The sequence below is a fragment of the Pseudoliparis swirei genome, chromosome 24, assembly GCF_029220125.1.
Source record: "Pseudoliparis swirei isolate HS2019 ecotype Mariana Trench chromosome 24, NWPU_hadal_v1, whole genome shotgun sequence".
Lineage (NCBI taxonomy): Eukaryota > Metazoa > Chordata > Actinopteri > Perciformes > Liparidae > Pseudoliparis > Pseudoliparis swirei.
This window is the reverse complement of record NC_079411.1, coordinates 3169574-3192044: the sequence shown is the minus strand read 5'-3', so window position 1 is coordinate 3192044 and position 22471 is coordinate 3169574. Positions and strand designations below refer to the sequence as shown.

The 22471-nt window shown below is 45.0% G+C and overlaps 1 protein-coding gene and 1 pseudogene across 1 annotated transcript; one reads left to right on the top strand and one right to left on the bottom strand.

Annotated features, from left to right (window-relative positions):
* Positions 1-2570: 2570 nt before the first annotated feature.
* Positions 2571-5772, top strand: LOC130189763 (putative uncharacterized protein DDB_G0271974). Its single transcript, XM_056408700.1, has 2 exons — positions 2571-2796; positions 5699-5772. The coding sequence occupies exons 1-2, from the start codon at positions 2588-2590 to the stop codon at positions 5736-5738; spliced, it is 249 nt and encodes an 82-aa protein (XP_056264675.1). The 5' UTR covers positions 2571-2587; the 3' UTR covers positions 5739-5772.
* Positions 5773-7443: 1671 nt separating this feature from the next.
* Positions 7444-9991, bottom strand: LOC130189757 (E3 ubiquitin-protein ligase TRIM39-like; annotated as a pseudogene).
* Positions 9992-22471: the final 12480 nt, after the last annotated feature.

The following is a 22471-nucleotide window of genomic DNA, read 5'->3' as shown; positions in this document are numbered from 1 at the left end:
GTATTAACCAAATTAAATTGGGTTTTTCACCGGAAAAAATTTTCCCTTTTTTTTAACCGGATTCCCCATTTTCCCCCAGCAGCCCGCAGGACGTGGTGGTGGTTCACGGACGGAGGACCGCCATCGGGAAAGCGAAGAGAGGGGCGTTCAAGGTAACTGGGACTAACGAGTACTCATGAGCTCAGAAAACATGTGTAACTTTATTGCTGCTAGTTGTACGACATGAAGATGAGAATACTTCCTGTACTTTAACTACATGAAGTTACGAATACTTCATGTACTTTAACTTCATACATCTGAAAATACTTATTGTACTTAACTTCATGAAGCTGAGAATACTTATTGTACTTTAAATGCTGAGAATACTTATTGTACTTTAACTACATACTGTTGAGAATACTTATTGTACTTTAAATGCTGAGAATACTTATTGTACTTTAACTCCATGAAGCTACGAATACTCCCTGCACTCTAACTCCTCCCCTGACCTCTGACCTCTGACCTTTGGGTTAATGAGCCCTGCTGCTTGTCTGCAGGACACGACGCCTGACGAGCTGCTGAGCGTGATGCGCGCGGTGCTGCGGACGCGTGGCCTTCCTCCCGACCGGCTGGGGAGACGTTGTCGTGTGAAACAAATACTATTTAATATTTGATGTACTCTAGTACTTGCGGTACTTAAGTATACTTGTTTACTTGTGTGTACTTTATTTACTTATGGTACTCTTGTGTACTTGTTATTGCTGGTGTGTTTTTATATTTTGGTTGTGTATTGCTGTCTGCAGGTAACGTGCTGCAGCCCGAGCCGTGCTGTGATGGCCAGGTGGCTCACTCAGGTCAGACTCCTCCTCCTCTTTCATCATCACTGACTCACGCGCGTCCCTCCGTCCGCCATGTGCGTGTCTCACAGCTCTGTCTTCGTTTCAGCGGGTTTCCGGACACGGTGCCGTGTTACACCGTCAACCGGCAATGTTCCTCCGGCCTGCAGGCTGTGTTCAACATCGCAGGTACAAGCTCTCACATCACAGATATATATATATATATCATTTATTTATTGTATATATATTATTTATTATATATATACAGTATATATTTATAAATATATTAGTGCTGTGAAAAATAACGCGTTAACTCAGTTAATCCAATTACAGGTTTAACTAGTTTTTTTTTACCCGCATTTAACGCGCAGAATGAGCTTCCAACTGGTCTGTTGTTGGTCGCTGGGACGAAAAAAGTCACTTGCAAATGAGCTCAATGCACCACTTCAATCTGAACTCTGTCCGCTCTCATGCAGACGGTCTGTTCATCGGTAATGATCCTTCCGCAGGTTCACCTCCGGAAACCTTGTTACGACTTTTGCTTCCTGTAGATCAGGGTCTCAACGTCGATCGCGACCTGCCAGTCGATCGCGCGTAGTGTTGCAGATCGCATGACATTAAAGAGATTGGCCTTGCCGACATGTTCTCTATAGCACGCCTTTGTTCTTTTATTAAACTAAACGCCTGTTGTTGATCGTATCTCCACAGCAGCATGTCATCTCTGTCTCTTTCGCGTTTAACTCATCGATCTCCGTCTGGCCGCCACCACAGAGCTCCGTCTTGCGCTGGACCGGAACCGCAAATAAAAAGTCACTTGTCAATCTGTCCACCTTTAGATTGTATCATGGAGTTAATGGTTGACAAACGAGAGAAAATGCTCTGTTTAACCTCCTGTTACCTTTACATTTACTAACATATTTACCCTCGGGTCAATTTGACCCAGCAATTAAAACACTCCAGAAAATTATTAGAATTAATATTGTTTCCAAAGTTTAAGTGTGAGGTACTTTATGTTTGTTTGTTGACTAAATAGCCCTTTAAATAAATAAAAAGTTTATATTTCTGATATGTTTGACACAGTGAAAATAGCCTGTCAAATTGACCCCAAAGAACAGACATTAAACATTGAATGGGGTCAAATTGACCCGAAGGTAACAGGAGGGTTAAACATTCTGTTTAGATGAAGATGTATTAATGTTCCATATGGAAAAACTAAAATAACTGCTGAGTTGCAGCACCATTGTATAGAAGAATGTATAAATGTATATATCCGTCTTTTGTCATAAATCTCTATGTTCTCACAAAATATACCGAGAATATCGGTAATATGTGATTAATCATGATTAATCCACAAAAACCTGTGATTAACCCGATTAAAAATTGTAATCGTTTCACAGCCCTAAAATATATATATATATTATTCATGTATTTGAATTTATATATGTGTGTATATATATATTTGAACCGCTTAAACCAAAGTTACTGTAAAGGAATAGTTACAAACTTTATAAAGAAAACAAAGTGTGTCTTTTAAGTGGACTTGTGTGCTTCAACTGTCTCTTTGTTTTTAATAAAACGTTGATAGTTTGCACGAGCGTTGGCGTGCACCCAGAATGAGCTGAGCCGGCCGCCGCCGTGTGGCTCTTCTCCGGTGTCCAATTCAAAGCTTGTTTCTCGGGTGTTCCTCCAGACTCAGCCGGTACCGGCAGCGGCGCAGGTGAGTCCGGGACCCGGAGCTTCTATGACCCTGCCGGCAGTCTGACTGGAAGATAATGGCTGCAGAGCTGTTTCCCACCAAGAAGCTGGTCACCTCCGCCTCAGCGAGCAGCAGCACCTCCTCTTCCTCCTCCTCCTCCTCCTCCTCCTCCTCCTCCTCCTCCATTCAGCAGCACCAGCAGCAGAACCTCACGAACAACAACACGAGCACCGCGGCGCAGGGCGGCAGCAGCTGGCAGGGCCTGTTCCCCACCATCCGGGAGAGGTGGGTCTGAAGCCGGAAGCGAGGATTACATATGCAGAGCATCACTTTGAGTTCATTTAATTAGTTGTGGATATTCCATCTTTTTATTTAAATGTTTTAACTGAAGATACTTTTTTCCCTCCTAGATAAAACACAATAATGCAACTTTTACTTCCAATACTTTAAGTACATTCAGGGTTCGTACGGTCATGGAAAACCTGGAAAAGTCATGGAGTTTTTAAATGGTCATTTCCAGGCCTGCAAAAGTCCTGGAAAAAAAGTAAATCACAAAAGTTTTGGAAAAGTCTTGGAAATTTGTTATAATCACATGTTCATTTACGCCGAGTTTGAAAAAATTAATATATTTTTTAAAGAAAGACGCTCAAAATATAAGTCGGCGATAGCGCTCAATACGCAACATTTTCAACAGTTTTCATGTTTATACTGAGATTTTAGTTCAGTCATGGACATTTGGTTTAAAGTCCTGGAAATCCATCGGTCACAATGTGTAAGAACCCTGTAGGGGAGAGCGGGGTAATGTGAGACACCCCCTGTATCTAGGCAAAGGAACTCATTTGTGGTAATGTGAGAATTATGTTTTCAAGCCCCTCCCATTCCCCCCTTGCCATGAAAAAGAAGTGGTGCTGGTGCTGTGTTAAGTATGTTTTTTCACAAAAATTAGTTTTTTGCATGTAAAAGTAAATTTTCCTGCTGTGAACTAAATCAACTTTTGTGTCAAAACAAATTGATTTAGGTAGAAAACCATATATCATACATGTCGATGAACCTCTAACATATACAACCATGTGATTGATGCGAGCTGAAGATTAGCCTGAATGGCTGAGATATGTTGTTTTTTCTAAAATAGTGTCTGTGGGGTAAAGTGAGACAGTTTACCCCAAGTTAAGTTTAGTCTTAAACATATTTGAGTGTAATATTACATTAATTATGTTGTATTTGTAATATCATAAACATTGTAGAAAAGCCATCATGCCAAGAAACGACACCAGGAAGACAACATGGGGCCAAACACCCCTTGCAGAGATGGAGAGTGCAGCCGCTGAGGTCATGCAAGGACATGCACTACCGTTCAAAAGTTTGGGGTCACTTAGAAATGTCTTTATTTTTCAAAGTAAAGCACTGTTTCTTCAATAAAGATAACATTAATCAAAAATACCCTCTATACATTGTTAATGTGGTAAATGACTATTCTAGGTGGAAACGTCTGGTTTCTAATGAAATATCTCCAGAGGTGTATAGAGGCCCATTTCCATCAACTATCACTCCAGTGTTCTAATGGTACATTGTGTTTGCTAATCGCCTTAGAAGACTAATGTCTGATTAGAAAACCCTTGCAATTATGTTAGCACAGCTGAAAACAGTTATGCTGGTGATATAAGCTATACAACTGGCCTTCCTTTGAGCTTGAAGTTTGAAGAACAAAATTTATACTTCAAATATTAATCATTATTTCTAACCTTGTCAATGTCTTGACTACATTTTATATTCATTTGATAAATAAAAGTGGGTTTTCATGGAAGACACAAAATTGTCTGGATGACCCCAAACTTTTGAACGGTAGTGTAAGTCCTGAAGAAAAGCTGGAAGGGATAGAAATATTGACAAGACAACCCTCAAAAGATTTATAAAGAAAAATAGAAAGGGGAAGTAAAATCAGTATCCTGGGGTGCAGTAGCTGAGGCAAAGAGAATATTTACAGATGAGATGGAGGAGGAGCAAACACTTGAAACAACGAGCTGACCAGTTCCATGGCCTTGCTCCAGTTAATTGAGGTGAACTGGCATATGAGTTCTAATCTAACTGGTTCTATCTGTCATTTGATTGTTAATTAAAACATTTTGCATCGTATTTTGTTGTATAGGATTTTGTTCGGAGTTACTTTCAAGTGTTTAAATAAATGTGCTTAATTGATCTTAATCTCCATGATTCTATGACTAGTCCGATATTAGTTTTGGAATGTGTAGTTGTCAATCTAGCTGTCAGGATTGTAACTATTCCAACATGTGTTGTTATGGTAGTTAAAAAATCCACCATTCCAAGCGCCAAGTATTATCAGAGAAATGTAGGGGAGAGCGGGGTAATGTGATACACTTTTTACATTTGCTCCCCTCTAGGCGAGCTTTAATTATATATCAGTAAAACATACACATTTCCCATTAATTCAGGATGTTACCTAGCAATGTACGTTATCAGAATGTGTTTTGGACAAAGGGCAGTGAAAATATGATTGTTTAAAAAAAAGTGGTCTTGTCCTGAGAAGTCAAGGGGGTAAAGTGATCCACTTACTTTTTCCATTTTAATGGAAATGTGTATGTTTTACTGATATATAATTAAAGCTCGCCTAGAGGGGAGCAAATGTAAAAAGTGTATCACATTACCCGCCTTCTCCCCATTTCTCTGATAATACTTGGAGCTTGGAATGGTGGTTTCTAGACTCGAGGATCTGGGATCTGACCGTCTCCCATCACATGGAATATTCAATATAACTTCTTAGTTTTCATATTTTAAGACAACATGTTGTGTTTCCTGTAGGAATTCAGTCATGTTCAACAACGAGACGATGGCAGACGTTCACTTTGTGGTCGGGCGGCACGGAGCGGGTCCCGGGGCACAAGGTGAGACCCTCGAGAAGAAGAAGAGAATCATGTCTATTTACGTTTGACTGGAACCGCTGAACACTGGACAACATCCCAACTTTAGACGGTTACAACCTGATGAACTCGTCACCTTTGATAATCCCGCCCTGTGTGTGAGTCCGAGGTGATCTGGTGTCGTTGCTCTGCTCCGTCAGTACGTCCTGGCCGTCGGCAGCTCCGCTGAGCCTCTGGAGACGGTTTGATGGGAGCGTGAAGAAGTCTGGAAGCTCCCGTTCCTTCACGCCTCTGTTGTTGTTTGTTTACAGCGGTTGTCGAGGTCGGGTCAACACGGCGGTGATTGGATGAGACGCCCGGGCAGGACGCTCCGTGTCTCGGCTAAAGCCGTGTGTCAGATATCCGAACTCAAAGTGAAAATGTCACATTGAACAAGCATTCCTGACCGAAGACGCCCAGAGAAGGAAGGAGAGTCGTGTAACTGCACATTTATTCATGGTGTGATGGTGCATTATCATAATCCCACAAAGATACACACACACACACACACACACCAATCTCTGCATTGCTTTGTGCTGATTGGCTGACCTCGTGTGAGGAGGCGGGGTCTGAATCTGTCACTGTCTGTCCTTTTGTCACGCTCAATGTTCCTCATGATTAATCTGTTTACTTTGTTGATATTATTATTATTATTAATCCCAGAGGTCAGAGCGTGTTCAAACGGTTCGTACGGGAGTTGAAGAAGACGAGTCTCTTCCTCACTTTCCTGCTTGACCCCGACGTTTAAAAACACTTCGATGTTTTCCGATGCGCGGCGCGGGGCAGGTTGTTCTGGCTCCGTCAGTTTCACGTTAAAAACGTTTAAATGTCGCTCATCTGACTTTTTCTCTCACGACGATCCGACTTTGAAAACGTTCCCGAGACGTCAACTTAAAAAAAAGACGCAAAACGAAGCACCTGCTTCTGTTTTCACCTGTGCAGGTGTTTCCTGTTGTTATTGTTGTTGTTCCTCCGTGACACTCGGAGCATCACCGTAAAGACCCCGTGGGGCGACGTCTACCTGAGCAGACGACAACGCGCCGCCATGTTGAGAGCCGCGCGGAGGCAACGGACGAGCTCTGAATTCCGGATTATAAAACGAATAAATAACCTTTTTTAAATATTTGTAACACAAGAGCTTAATCCCACTCCCGACTTCTTCCGTTTTCTGTCTGAAGGATTTCATTCATAACTCTACACTTTATTATTTTTATTTTTTAGTGTGTATTTAACCCTTGTGTTGCCTTAGGGTCATTTTGACCCGAATCAATATTACACCCTCCCCCCGCCTTTTGGTCATTTTGACCCGATTCAATGTTTCACCCTCCTGTTACCTTTATATTTACTAACATTTTACCCTTTGGGTTCAATTTGACGCCAGCAATTAAAACCTCCAGAAAATTATTAGAATTAATATTGTTTTCCAAGTTTAAGTGTGAGGCACTTTATGTTTGTTTGTTGACTACCGAAAGAACACCGACATTAAACATTGAATGGGGTCAAATTAATCCTAAAGCGGGGGGAGGGTGTAATATTGATTCGGGTCAAAATGACCCTAAGGCAACACAAGGGTTAAAGAATGGTCAAGGATTCCTGTGCTTTTATTGTGAAAGACGTGACCTGGTGCTTGTACCACATCCTTGTTATTGTCTCCTCCATGTTGCAGACGTGTAAATAGTTCTGTGATCTCTTCTTCTTCTCTTTCAAAGTGGAGGGGAAGAATTAAATAAACAGTTTTTATATGATTCTATATTGAAGAAGCATATTTTTGGATGTCTCTGTTTCCTGATCCAGGATTGAGTCGGTGATTATTGAGGTTGAGTTTTATACAGTATTTAAAATACTATTTAATAATTGTTTGATATTCATATTAATCAGTAAATTAAATGTACCTCTAAAAAAAGCATACATTATGTACATTTTATTAATAAGCACCATGTATTCATCCAGATTTTAAATTCCATTCACACATTAACAACCATATTTAACAATACATACAAGAAGTCAGACGACCACGTTTCACTTGAACTTTTTATTGGTGTTTGGCAAGTTTGATGATTGTAAAAACTTTGCAGTTGAACATTTTACAAAGTTCAGTCAAACTAAGTTTTCCCGAGGCCGATGTCACACGTCATCCGGCCAATCGCTGCTCGCCACGGGTCACTGTCGGGCGTGGCCTTCGCGTTTCAGGCCAAATAACGTGAACAAAAAGTTAAGAATCAGGTAAAGACATTCAACAATTTAAGATTCTGCATTGCCTGGAATCCCACAATGCTTTGCGACAACACCAACAACAACTTTATTTTGAAGTTTTAACTCAACAATCCTATATTTACAGATGTCTTGGACTCTTGAGTCATCTCACCAGTTTTCACAAAACAAAATAAAAAGTCCAAAGTGACGAGTCATCAATTAAACCCCTTTTTAAATGAAGTTTTAAACTCCGTTGACATCTTTTCTCCTTTGTTTAACTTGTTATGTTCAGTATCACAAGGAGACAAACTTTATTCTGGAGACACTATGAACATGTAATATGTATTACTCCTAAATGAATTCTGAGGACTCTGAATGAATATGTTGTCTGCAGCTGCCCATCAGATAGAAGAACAAATACAAAAGAATAAAGATATTTTTGTTATATTTCTATTTAGTTTCTGCTGGAAACCCTGACAGATCATTCCAGACAGACGGCCGACAACCTCTCAGAGAAAAGTTGATGGAGAAAACCTCGAGGGAACGAGGCTGCATGTGTACGAGTATCTGTGCATCCCTACAGTTAGAAGACGAGGTGGAGAAGATGAGGTGAAGAAGATGAGGTGGAGAAGATGAGGTGGAGAAGATGAGGTGGAGGAGATGAGGTGTAGACCACACAGGGTTGAGTTTAAATATTTTCCCTTGAAGGACGTGAGAGAAGTGATTAGTTTACTCCAACAGGAGAGATGATCAGAGGAGCAGAGTTTATACCACCAAGATAATTACCAGGACTGAAGAATGGGAGGAGTTTCTCCTTGAAGGAGCAGCCAGTAAAGGAGTAGATGAGAGCTGCAGCTTCTACGTCATAGAAGGAGACCAGACCCTCCTCATAGTCCACAAACACCCCCACCTTCTGAGGCCCAGACTTCAGGGAGAGAAGAACTGGAGGACCAGCAGCAGCTCCGTACTCGTTTCCATTTCTCAAACATATAGTCCAGTAACCGTTCTGAGGACTCGGTGTGATTTGTCCCTTCCTGTTGGCCGACTCTCTGGTCACTCCTAAAATCCATTCAGTCTTTTGTTTAACTTGAACCTCGTAATAAAGTTTTTCTGAAGAGAAACTCTGTGTTCCTAAAACACAGGGACCGAGAGAGAACCTCTGTGGATTGTCGGGGAGACGTGGCTGCTGTACCTGAGCAAGTTTCACTTGTTTCCCGTCATCAGACAGGATGAGGTCATGATGAGCTGTTTCAGGATCAAGAGTCACGTCCACTGCAAACTTCTGGACCCTCTTCTTCTCAACTTCAGCAACCAGCGTCTTCATCTTGTTACTGAGCGTCTCCTCCAGCTGAGACACAGCTCTCCTCACAGTCCCCTCATGTGATGCTGGAGGAACACTGACCTGAGACCAGTCCTTGGTGGGTGGTGGATGGTGGATGTTGAGGGACTGGACACTCTGGAGGAGGTGGAGGTGGTCTTCAGAGAGGGAGAGCTTCTCCACCTCAGTGCTCCTCTTCATCAGATCAGAGATCTCCTGTTCCATCTCTCTGATGGCGTCTTCAGCCTGTTTCTTGGTGCTTCTCTGCTTCTTCTATCGTGATGAGCTCGCTCAGTTTTCTCTCCACAGACTCCTTCAGACCAGTGAAGACCTGAACACCTTCTGCTTTCTCTCGGTCTGCATCTTCCTCACTGAGCTTCACGTTGTGTTGGACCTCCTGAATCTTCAGGCGTCTCTTCTGGATCATCTCCTGAGTTTCAGCCTCTGTCTTCTGCAGCTCCACCTTCTTTCCTTCATATTCTTGTTTCAGAGGAACAACATTGTGCATCTTGTGGTCCAACACAGTGCAGAGCATGCAGACACACGTCTGGTCGGTCCTACAGAACAGCTCCAGAGGTTTATCGTGCTTCAGACACATCCTGTCTTCCAGGTTCTCCACAGGGTCCATCAGCTGATGTCTCTTCAGGCGTGAAGCTGTCAGGTGAGGCTCCAGGTGAGTCTCACAGTAGGAGGCCAGACACACCAGGCAGGACTTCAGGGCCTTCAGTTTGGTTCCAGTGCAGACGTCACAGGGAACTTCTCCTGGTCTGGACTCTTGTTGCTCTGAGCTGCTGCTGCTGGCTTTCTGCTGAGTCGACTGTCTGAACTGAGAAACCATCTCAGACATGAAGGTGTTGACCCTCAGATCTGGTCTGGTGGTGAAAACCTCTTTGCACATGGGACACTGGCACCTGTCACTCACATTCCAGTGTTCAGTGATGCACTTTTTGCAGAAGTTGTGTCCACATGGTGTTGTGACTGGATCAGTGAACACATCCAGACAGACGGAGCACAGGAACTGATCTTCAGACAGCAGAAGATTTGCAGAAGCCATGTCTACACTGTTGTGCACCGACAGATATGCTAGAGAGGTTCAGGTCATTTATGTTCGCTTTCTCTCATTCCAGGCTTCCTGATTGTTTTCACCTGTCATCACACCTGTCTCCTATGCTCATCAGTGTCAGCCCCGCCCCTGATTGGTCCCACCTGTGTCTTGTTACCATGTGCTTAAATTCCCCTGTCTCCCAGTGTTCCTTGTCAGTTCGTCTGGTCTTTTGCCATGATCAGGTTGGGTTATGTTGTGCTCTTGAAAAGTTTTTGATCCTCACTACGTGAGCGCTTTCATTTGTTCACTGCAGAACCGAAAATAAAGTACTTACAAATACTTTATCTCTGTCTCCGGTCGTGCAATTGGGTCCTACTTCCTAAGTGTCTGAGATCGTAACAGAACGAACTGACCACATTATGGACCCAGCCGACCCAAGAACGCTTCACGCTCTGTCGGTACAGGGCGTGACGATTTTCATCACGAGGAAAACTGGACAAAGTCAGCCGGAAATACAAGAGCTGAGAGGACGCCAGGCGGTTCAGGAAGAATTATCTACACAGATGCAACAACTGGTTGCCCAAATGAATAATTTTTCACTCATCAACAGACTGCTCCTCCGGTGACGTCATCCACAGCTGAGAATTTGCCTGTCAATACTCCAGCTGACGACCCAGGTCAGGCTGTTTCTCCCGTTACGGCTGGCTCTTCCGGAGAGATTTTCCGGAGAGTCTTTCAATTGCAGAGCCTTTCTGGTACAGTGTGATCTGCATTTTCAACACAACCCAGCAGCTTTTTTATCTGAGCATGGTAAAGTGGCGTTTATTGTGTCTCATTTAACGGAAGAGCTGCAGCCTGGGCTACTGCAGAATGGTCTAGAGACACCGAACTATGTTACTCATTGGCCGATTTCATAGAGACTATGAGGCGCATTTTTGACCACTCATCGCCTGCTACGGAGGCCAGCAGAAGACTGTTTCAACACGCCAGCTCAACCGTCAGGTGGTTGATTATGCCATCGAGTTTCGTACAGCAGCAGCGGACAGCGGATGGAATGTTCCGGCTCTTCGTGACGCCTTCATGACAGGAGTCTCGGAACCGATAAAGGACCAGCTGACTCCACTGGAGACACCGGATCTGGAATCCTCATCGCTGTGGCCATCCGGATCGATAACCGTCTTCGAAAGAGAGAGGAGCGCCGACGCAACCGAGATGTTATTCCCAGCTTCCAGAATTCGCCTCGGAGGGTCGCGCCAGCGGAGGATTTCAGCTCATGTTACCGGACCATGTGAGGACTACACTTCGAATGACTCCGGTGAACCCATGCAGCTTGGAAGAACCAGGCTTTCTCTGGAGGAGAGGCAGCGCCGTCTGAGGGTTGCTGTTTTACTGCGGCCAGCCGGGTCATCAACTCGCTTCATGCCCGGGAAAGATCGTGCTCACCAGTCAAAAGGAGGGCTGGTGAGCAAGTTTCCGCAGACTTCCTCCTCGACCTGTTACTCAGGTAGACATTTGTATTAACAATCAGACCATTGACCAGGGTGTGTTAATAGACTCAGGGGCTGACGAAAGCCTTATAGACTGGGGCCTAGTCAAACAGCTAAAAATAAAACTGTCCCGCTATCTCATCCTGTTAGTGCCAGTGCCTTAGACGGCCGCTTGTTGTTCACAGTTACCCATTGCACTGAGCCCATACAGATTACTATAAATAAGGACCATACCGAGAGCATGCAATTTCATATTTTTGAGTCGACTCAGCACCCGATTATTTTGGGGTTTCCTTGGTTGAAGATCCACAATCCTCACATAGACTGGCCTTCAGGAAAGTTAAGGAATGGGGAGAGGATTGTAAGGGCAGGTGTAAACTTTGCAACCTGTTAATGCACCAACAGACTCTAGTAGGATCATTATAGATCACCCTGACTATCCTGATCTACACAAGGTACCTTCCTGTTACCATGATTTAAAAGAAGCGTTTAACAAGTCTAAAGCCTTGTCGCTACCTCCTCACCGAGATTTTGACTGTCCCATTGATCTCTTACTGTGAGCCCCCATTCCCAAGGGGAGACTTTACTCGATTCGAGACCTGAGAGAACAGCAATGGATGAATACATCTCCTCTTCACTCAAATCAGGGATTATCCGTCCTTCATCGTCTCCAGCCGGAGCGGGATTCTTTGTGGGAAAGAAAGACGGGTCTCTGAGACCTTGCATAGACTACAGTCCACTAAATGACATTACGGTGAAGAACCGCTATCCTCTGCCACTCATGTCATCTGCTTTTGAACTGCTTCAAACGGCCAAGATATTCACCAAGTTGGATTTAAGAAATGCATATCACTTGGTTAGAATAAAACAAGGGGATGAGTGGAAGACTGGATTCAACACTCAGAATGGTCACTATGAGTACTTGGTAATGCCTTTTGGACTGTGCAATGCACCGCTGTTTTTCAAGCTTTTGTGAATGAGGTTTTGGGAATTCTTGAATATTTCAGTGTTTGTGTATCTGGATGACATACTGATTTTCTCCCCAGACGCTAAATCTCATGTTAACCATGTCCGCCAAGTTTTGCAGAAACTACTGGATAATCAGCTATATGTCAAGGCAGAGAAGTGCGAGTTCCACACAGAAGAGGTGTCTTTCTTAGGATACATAGTCTCACCTAATCATATCCAAATGGATCCTCGAAAGTCAGTGCAGTATCCCAGTGGCCCACACCAGACTCCAGGAAAAAGGTTCAGCAGTTCCTAGGATTTGCTAACTTCTATAGGAAGTTTATTAGGAATTTCAGTTCTGTTGCTGCTCCTCTGCATGTTCTGACTTCTCCTAAGGTTCCCTTCAAGTGGACCCCCCAGGCGGATCTTGCTTTCAAACTTCTCAGAGATAGATTCACATCAGCTCCCATACTCACCATTCCAGATCCCCAGCGCCAGTTTATGGTCGAGGTGGATGCTTCCAATGAGGGAATTGGAGGTACTGTCTCAACGTTCTGCAGAAGACAACAAGATGCATCCATGTGCTTACCTGTCGCGGAAGTTGACAACGGCAGAGCGGAATTATGACGTGGGAAACAAGGAATTGTTAGCTGTAAAAGCTGCCCTCGAGGAATGGAGACACTGGCTGGAGGGTGCAGAGCAACCGTTTTTAGTCTGGACAGATCACAAGAATCTAGAATATATAAGAAAGGCTAAGCGTCTCAACTCCCGTCAGGCCAGGTGGACACTTTTCTTTAGTAGATTCAACTTCACACTCTCTTTTCGTCCCGGGTCTCAGAATCAAAACCCGATGCTTTGTCTCGTCTTACGATCCCGAACCACTTGCCGTAGAGCCCAAGCCCGTCCTTGCACGAAACCGGGTGATCGGAGCCTTTTCCTGGCAAGTGGAGTCAGGCGTTAAAGAGGCCCATGTCATGAATCCAGCGGCCAGCGAGTGTCCCAACAATCTGCTGGTTGTTTCTGAGGCTCTTCACTCCAAGGTCATCCACTGGGCTCACTCATCTGTGCTGCGTGCCAACCGGGAGAAGCAAGAACAATGTTCAGGATTCAACAACGTTTCTGGTGGCCATCCATGAAGAAAAATGTGGCCGAGTATGTAGCGGCTTGTCCGGTGTGTGCGTGTAATAAGACCTCATCTCAAGTTAAGATGGGCTTGCTCCAGCCGCTGCCGATTCCCATCGTCCTTGGTCACACATTTCGATGGATTTTGTGACAGGATTTCCTCATCCAGAGGCAAGACTACGGTTCTAACAGTGGTTGATCGATTTTCAAAATGGCTCACTTCATCCCATTGACCAAGCTTCCTCTGCCAAAGTCACCGCAGAGGTCATGATGAATCACCTATTCAGGATCCATGGATTCCCTAATGACATTGTTTCGGACAGGGGTGCACAATACATTTCCGCGTTCTGGAAAGAGTTTTGTCGACTCATAGGTGCCACCGTCAGCCTGTCATCAGGATATCACCCTCAGTCAAATGGACAGTCGGAGCGTCTGAACCAAGAACTAGAGACTACGCCACGTTGTCTCGTCTCCCGAACCAGACCACCTGGGTGACCACCTCACATGGGTCGAGGTTGCCCACAATACCCTTCCCACGGCGGCCACAGGTCTCTCTCCATTCCATTGTGTCAATGGTTTCCAGCCTCCACTTTTCCCCTAACAACGAGGAAGAGGTGATGGTTCCATCGGCACATGGCATGATCAGACGTTGTCGCAGAGTTTGGGCTGGTGCTCGCCAGTCTCTTCTCCGGTTCAGCTCGGATGAAGGCTGTTGCGGACGTTCATCGCAGGGTCGCTCCTCCTACAGTCCAGGCCAAAAGGTTTGGCTCTCACCAAAGACTTACCACTCCATGTCGCCTCAAAGAAACTGGCTCCGAGATTTGTGGGTCCGTTTCCAGTGTCCAGAGTCATCAACCCGGGCGGCACGCTTGCAACTCCCCAGGACCTTGAGAGTGCACCCAACGTTTCACGTTAGTAGAATCAAGCGGTGTGTGAGCACACTTGTTCCGCCTCCAAGCCCCTCCACCGCCCAGTTCTTTGAAGGGGTGGCGTTTACAAGGTCCGTAAGCTACTGGAGGTCCGTAATAGGGAGGGCAAGCAATTCCTGGTAGACTGGAAGGGTTACGGTCCTGAGGCTAGAAGCTGGATAGCTGCTTCATTTATCATAGACAAGACTCTTATCCACGACTTTTACAATCAGCCTGGGCCATCAGGAGTTGGCCCTAGGGGTACTGTTGTGCACCGACAGATATGCTAGAGAGGTTCAGGTCATTATGTTCGCTTTCTCTCATTCCAGGCTTCCTGATTGTTTTCACCTGTCATCACACCTGTCTCCTATGCTCATCAGTGTCAGCCGCGCGCCGGATTGGTCCCACCTGTGTCTTGTTACCATGTGCTTAAATTCCCCTGTCTCCCAGTGTTCCTTGTCAGTTCGTCTGGTCTTTTGCCATGATCAGGTTGGGTTATGTTGTGCTCTTGAAAAGTTTTTGATCCCTCACTACGTGAGCGCTTTCATTTTGTTCACTGCAGAACCGAAAAATAAAGTACTTACAAATACTTTATCTCTGTCTCCCGGGTCGTGCAATTGGGTCCTACTTCCTAAGTGTCTGAGATCGTAACATACACACATTGAGGAAGAAAAGAAGAACATTCTATTCAAAAGTTTAATTATTTGTAGTGCTGTGAAAAATAACGCGTTAACTCAGTTAATTCAATTACAGGTTTAACTAGTTATTTATTTTTAATGCATTTAACGCATGCGCAGAATGAGCTTCCAATCTGTCTGTTGTTGGTCGTCGGGACGAAAAAAAAGTCACTTGCAAAATGAGCTTCCAATCCACCACTTCAATCTGAACTCTGTCCGCTCTCATGCAGACGGTCTGTTCATCGGTAATGATCCTTCCGCAGGTTCACCTCCGGAAACCTTGTTACGACTTTTACTTCCTGTAGATCAGGGTCTCAACACGTCGATCGCGACCTGCCAGTCGATCGCGGAGTGTCCGTGGATTGCATGACATTAAAAGATTGGCCCGCTTCTGACATGTTCTCTAGAGCACGTCTTTGTTCTTTTATTAAACTAAACGTCTGTTGTTGATCGTATCTCCACAGCAGCATGTCATTTCTGTCTCTTCAAGGCGTTGCGTTAACACTTATCGATCTCCGTCTCGCGCCACAGAGCTCCGTGCGCGCATCGGGACCGAGCAAAAAGTCACTTGTCAATCTGTCCACCTTTAGATTGTATCATGGTGGAGTTAATGGTTGACAAACAAGAGAAAAATGCTCTGTTTAACCCTCCTGTTACCTTTACGTTTACGAACATATTTTACCCTCGGGGTCAATTTGACCACAGCAATTAAAACCTCCAGAAAATTATTAGAATTAATATTGCTTCCCAAGTTTAAGTGTGAGGTACTTTATGTTTGTTTGTTGACTACCTAAATAGCCCTTTGAATAAATAAAAAAGTTGATATTTCTTATATGTTTGACACAGTGAAAAACAGCCTGGGGTCAAATTGACCCCAAAGAACACCGACATTAAACATTGAATGGGGTCAAATTGACCCGAAAGGTAACAGGAGGGTTAAACATTCTGTTTAGGATGAAAATGTATTAATGTTCCATATGGAAGAAAACTGCTCAATAACTGCTGAGTTGCAGCACCATTGTATAGAAGAATGTATAAATGTATATATCCGTCTTGTCATAAATCTCTATGTTCTCACAAAATATACCGAGAATATCGGTAATATGTGATTAATCATGATTAATCCACAAAAACCTGTGATTAATCCGATTAAAAATGTTAATCGTTTCACAGCCCTAATATATATATATATATATATCCATCTGTGTATCTCAGAGCTGCCAACTTTTCAAAAAACCTTGGAGTGAGATTTTGTTGGGCGTGACCAAAATGTTGCCGCGCACGCAGCCACACACGTTGGTGGCTCAAATATCAGGAAATTTGATTTAATGTGGCGTTGTTGTCCCCATGTTGTACCCATGTTGTCCCCATGTTGTCCCCATGTTGTACCCATGTTGTCGCCATATTTGTCATGTTGTCCCTCTATGTTGTCCCATGTTGTCCCCATGTTGTACCCATGTTGTCCCCATGTTGTACCCATGTTGTCCCCATGTTGTCCCCATGTTGTCCCCATGTTGTACCCATGTTGTCCCCATGTTGTCCTATGTTGTCCCCATGTTGGACCCATGTTGTCCATGTGTTATACCCATATTATCTATGTTGTCCCCATGTTGTACCCATGTTGTCCCCATGTTGTCCATGTTTGTGCCATGTTGTCCCCATGTTGTACCCATGTTGTCCCCATGTTGTACCCATGTTGTCCCCATGTTGTCCCAATGTTGTCCCCATGTTGTACCCATGTTGGACCCATGTTGTCCCCATGTTGTCCCCATGTTGTACCCATGTTGTCCCCATGTTGTACCCATGTTGTACCCATGTTGTCCCCATGTTGTCCCCATGTTGGACCCATGTTGTCCCCATGTTGTACCCATGTTGTACCCATGTTGTCCCCATGTTGTACCCATGTTGTCCCCATGTTGTCCCCATGTTGTCCCCATGTTGTACCCATGTTGTCCCCATGTTGTCCCCATGTTGTCCCCATGTTGTACACATGTTGTCCCCATGTTGGCCCCATGTTGTACCCATGTTGTACCCATGTTGTCCCCATGTTGTACCCATGTTGTCCCCATGTTGGACCCATGTTGTCCCCATGTTGTACCCATGTTGTCCCCATGTTGTCCCCATGTTGTCCCCATGTTGTACCCATGTTGTCCCCATGTTGTACCCATGCTGTACCCATGTTGTCCCCATGTTGTACCCATGTTGTACCCATGTTGTCCCCATGTTATCCCCATGTTGTCTTCATGTTGTCTTCATGTTGTCCTCATGTTGTCTTCATGTTGTCTTCATGTTGTCCTCATGTTGTCTTCATGTTGTCTTCATGTTGTCCTCATGTTGTCCTCATGTTGTCCTCATGATGTCTTCATGTTGTCCTCATGTTGTCTTCATGTTGTCTTCATGTTGTCCTGATGTTGTCCTCATGTTGTCTTCATGTTGGCTTCATGTTGTCCTCATGTTGTCTTCATGTTGTCTTCATGTTGTCTTCATGTTGTCCTCATGTTGTCCTCATGTTGTCTTCATGTTGTCCTCATGTTGTCTTCATGTTGTCCTCATGTTGTCTTCATGTTGTCTTCATGTTGTCCTCATGTTTCATGTTGTCTTCATGTTGTCCTCATGTTGTCTTCATGTTGTCTTCATGTTGTCCTCATGTTGTCCTCATGTTGTCTTCATGTTGTCCTCATGTTGTCTTCCTGTTGTCTTCATGTTGTACTCATGTCCTCATGTTGTCTTCATGTTGTCCTCATGTTGTCTTCATGTTGTCCTCATGTTGTCCTCATGTTGTCTTCATGTTGTCCTCATGTTGTCTTCATGTTGTCCTCATGTTGTCTTCATGTTGTCCTCATGTTGTCCTCATGTTGTCTTCATGTTGTCCTCATGTTGTCTTCATGTTGTCTTCATGTTGTCCTCATGTTGTCTTCATGTTGTCTTCATGTTGTCCTCATGTTGTCTTCATGTTGTCCTCATGTTGTCCTCATGTTGTCTTCATGTTGTCTTCATGTTGTCTTCATGTTGTCCTCGTGTTGTCTTCGTGTTATCTTCATGTTGTCCTCATGTTGTCCTCATGTTGTCTTCATGTTGTCTTCATGTTGTCCTCATGTTGTCCTCATGTTGTCTTCATGTTGTCCTCATGTTGTCTTCATGTTGTCCTCATGTTGTCTTCATGTTGTCTTCATGTTGTCCTCATGTTGTCCTCATGTTGTCTTCATGTTGTCTTCATGTTGTCCTCATGTTGTCCTCATGTTGTCTTCATGTTGTCTTCATGTTGTCCTCATGTTGTCTTCATGTTATCTTCATGTTGTCCTCATGTTGTCCTCATGTTGTCTTCATGTTGTCCTCATGTTGTCTTCATGTTGTCTTCATGTTGTCCTCATGTTGTCCTCATGTTGTCTTCATGTTGTCTTCATGTTGTCTTCATGTTGTCCTCATGTTGTCTTCAAGATTCAAGATTCAAGATGTTTTATTTGTCACATACACACACAGGGTGTGCAGTGAAATGAAAGTGGCAATGCTCAGCAGGAATGTGCAAGGGCAAGTATTTACAAATAAAAACAACACAATATTTACAGTAAGTGTGTGTGTGTGTGTGTGTGTGTGGGCCTATGTAGGGGTCCTGAGGGAGGTCAGGTTCATATCCTGATGGCCTGATGACACAGGAAAAGAAACTCAGTCTCAGTCTCTCTGTTCTTGCAAGCGTGACTACGGGCGCCTGCCTGACCGCAGCAGCTGAAACAGTCTGTTGTTGGTGGTGAGGATCCTTCATGATCCTGCCGGCTCTGGTTCTGCACCTCCTGGTGTACAAGTCCTGCAGGGTGGGAGTGTAGTTCAATAGCGCTCAGCCGAACGTGACTACTCTCTGCAGAGCCTTCCTGTCCTAAGCGGAGCAGTTGCCAAACCAGGCTGTGATGCTTCCTGTCAGGACGCTCTCTACAGCTCAGAGTAGAAGGACTGAAGGATCCTCTGGGAAACTTTAAATTTCCTCAGCTGCCTGAGGTGGTAGCGCTGCCTTGCCTTTCTCACCAGAGTGTCTGTGTTTGTTGACCATGTCAGATCCTCGGTGATGTGGACTCCCAGGTATTTATATGGCTCACCCTCTCCACAGTAGTCCGTTAATCCCAGTGGTGAGTACGTCCTCTGTTGTTGTACCTTCCTAAAGTCCACAATCAGCTCCTTAGTTTTGGTGACATTCATGATGAGGCTGTTGTCCCGGCACCAGAGTGACAGATCAGCAACTTCCTCCAGGTAGGCCTTCTCGTCGTTGTCGGAGATCAGGCCCACCACTGTGTCATCCGCAAACTTGATGATGGTGTTGGAGCTGAACCTGGCCACAGTCATGTGTGTACAGGAGTACAGTAGGGGCTGAGGACGCAACCTGGGGGATCCTGTGTTCAGGGTGAGGATTTGGGTGTCTGCCCACCCTGACCACCTGTGGCCTGGCGGTCAGGAAGTCCAGGATCCAAGCACACAGGGGGTGTTCAGTCCCAGCTCAATCAGCTTGCGGCCAGTCTGGAGGGACTATGGTGCTGGCTGAACTATAATCAATGAACAGTAGTCTCACATAGCCCCCTCTGGCTGTCCAGATGAGAGAGTGTGGTGTGCAGTACCTGGGAGACAGCATCATCCGTGGATCTGTTTGGGCGATAAGCAAACTGCAGCGGGTCCATGGAGGAAGGAGGAAGGCGCAGATGTAGTCCTTTATCAGCCTCTCAAAGCATTTCATGACCACCGAGGTGAGGGCCACCGGTCGGTAGTCATTCATACATGCTGGAGAAGCATTCTTGGGCACAGGGACAATAGTGGATCTCTTGAAGCAGGCGGGACCACGGACTCAGCCAGGAGAGGTTGAATATTGTGGTGAACACTGGAGCTAGCTGGTTTTAGCACAGGTCTTCAGTACTCGCCCAGATATGCCATCTGGACCTGCAGCTTTCTGGTGTTCACCCTCAACAGAGCCCTCCTCACACTGTGCTCGGTCACAGAGTGTGTGTTCATCCCCAGCGGTAGAACTCACCTCGGCTTAACGGTGTTGTTGCAGCGAGCTAGCGCTGTTGTTGCTAGCCTCAGACGTGCAGAAAATGAGTTCAGGGCGTCCGCTAGAGATGCGTCGGCACTCACCATTCGGGGTCTGCTCGGTAGTTTGTGATAGTCCGTAGCCCCTGCCATAGGCGCCTGGTGTCGCGCTCCATCTGTGATTCCACTCTGTCTCGGTACCTCCTTTGCGTTCTTCACCCACTCCTCAGTCCATAGACCGCTGCCTTGTACTGCCCATGTTGCCGGATACAAGACCGGAGTTATAGGCGGCAGTACGGGCGCTCACAGCTTCACGGATGGATCTATCAACCCGGCTTTTGATTAGGAAAGACCCTAACTTTTACCGTGGGGACGATGGTGTCCGTTGGCGTTGCTATGAGCTCATTGCTACTTCTACTTTGTCCTACTGGATTGGATCATGTCCCATGTCGGCTTCTGTAGCTCAGCCTCTGATTGGTCAGACCACCGCATTACGTTCCTCGTTGTCTTCATGTTGTCTTCATGTTGTCCTCATGTTGTCTTCATGTTATCTTCATGTTGTCCTCATGTTGTCCTCATGTTGTCTTCATGTTGTCTTCATGTTGTCCTCATGTTGTCTTCATGTTGTCTTCATGTTGTCTTCATGTTGTCCTCATGTTGTCCTCATGTTGTCTTAATGTTGTCCTCATGTTGTCTTCATGTTGTCTTCATGTTGTCCTCATGTTGTCTTCATGTTGTCCTCATGTTGTCCTCATGTTGTCTTCATGTTGTCCTCATGTTGTCTTCATGTTGTCCTCATGTTGTCTTCATGTTGTCTTCATGTTGTCCTCATGTTGTCTTCATGTTGTCCTCATGTTGTCCTCATGTTGTCTTCATGTTGTCTTCATGTTGTCCTCATGTTGTCCTCATGTTGTCTTCATGTTGTCCCCATGTTGTCCCCATGTTGTACCCATGTTGTCCCCATGTTGTCCCCATGTTGTACCCATGTTGTCCCCATGTTGTACCCATGTTGTCCCCATGTTGTACCCATGTTGTACCCATGTTGTCCCCATGTTGTACCCATGTTGTACCCATGTTGTACCCATGTTGTCCCCATGTTATCCCCATGTTGTCTTCATGTTGTCTTCATGTTGTCCTCATGTTGTCTTCATGTTGTCTTCATGTTGTCCTCATGTTGTCCTCATGTTGTCTTCATGTTGTCCTCATGTTGTCCTCATGTTGTCTTCATGTTGTCTTCATGTTGTCCTCATGATGTCTTCATGTTGTCCTCATGTTGTCTTCATGTTGTCTTCATGTTGTCTTCATGTTGTCCTCATGTTGTCTTCATGTTGTCTTCATGTTGTCTTCATGTTGTCCCCATGTTGTACCCATGTTGTACCCATGTTGTCCCCATGTTGTACCCATGTTGTCCCCATGTTGTACCCATGTTGTCCCCATGTTGTACCCATGGTGTCCCCATGTTGTCCCCATGTTGTACCCATGTTGTACCCATGGTGTCCCCATGTTGTAATTCCATGTTGTCCCCATGTTGTACCCATGTTGTCCCATGTTGTACATGTTGTTCTATGTACCCATGTTGTCCCCATGTTGTCCCATGTTGTACCTCATGCTATTCTACGTTGTCCCCATGTTGTCCCTATGTTGTACCTCTCATGTTGTCCCCATGTTGTACCCATTCGCTTTGTCCCCATATTTGTACTCCATGTTGTCCCATTGGTGTACCCGTATTGCACCATATGTTGTCCCCATGCTTTGTCCCATATTTGTCCCATATTATGTCCCCATGTTATTCTATTATAACTATTTGTACCATGTTGTACCCATATTGTACCATGTCTATATTGTCCATGTTGTACCCATGTTGTCCCCATGTTGTACCCATATTGTACCATATTGCTATATTGTCCCATGTTGTACCATATTGTCCCATATTGTGCCATGTTGTCCCCATGTTGTCCCCATGTTGGCCCATGTGTACCCATGTTGTACCCAATGTTGTCCCATTAACATGTTGGACCTGTTGTCCCAATGTTGTCCCATGTTGTGCCATATTTGGACCCATGTTGTCCCCATGTTGTCCCCGCTATTGCATGTTGTCCCCCATGTTGGCTTCATATTGCTGACATATATTTGTACCCATGTTGTCCCATGTTGTGCCCGTATTTGTCCCCATGTTGGACATGTTGTCCCATGTTGTACTATGTTGTCCCATGTTGTCCCCATGTTGTCCCATGTTTGTCCCCATCTTGTGCCCATGTTGTGCCCGTGTAATGCCCATGTTGTCCCATGTTGTCCCATGTTGTCCCATGTGTCCCCTGTTTCCCCATGTTGTCCCCCATG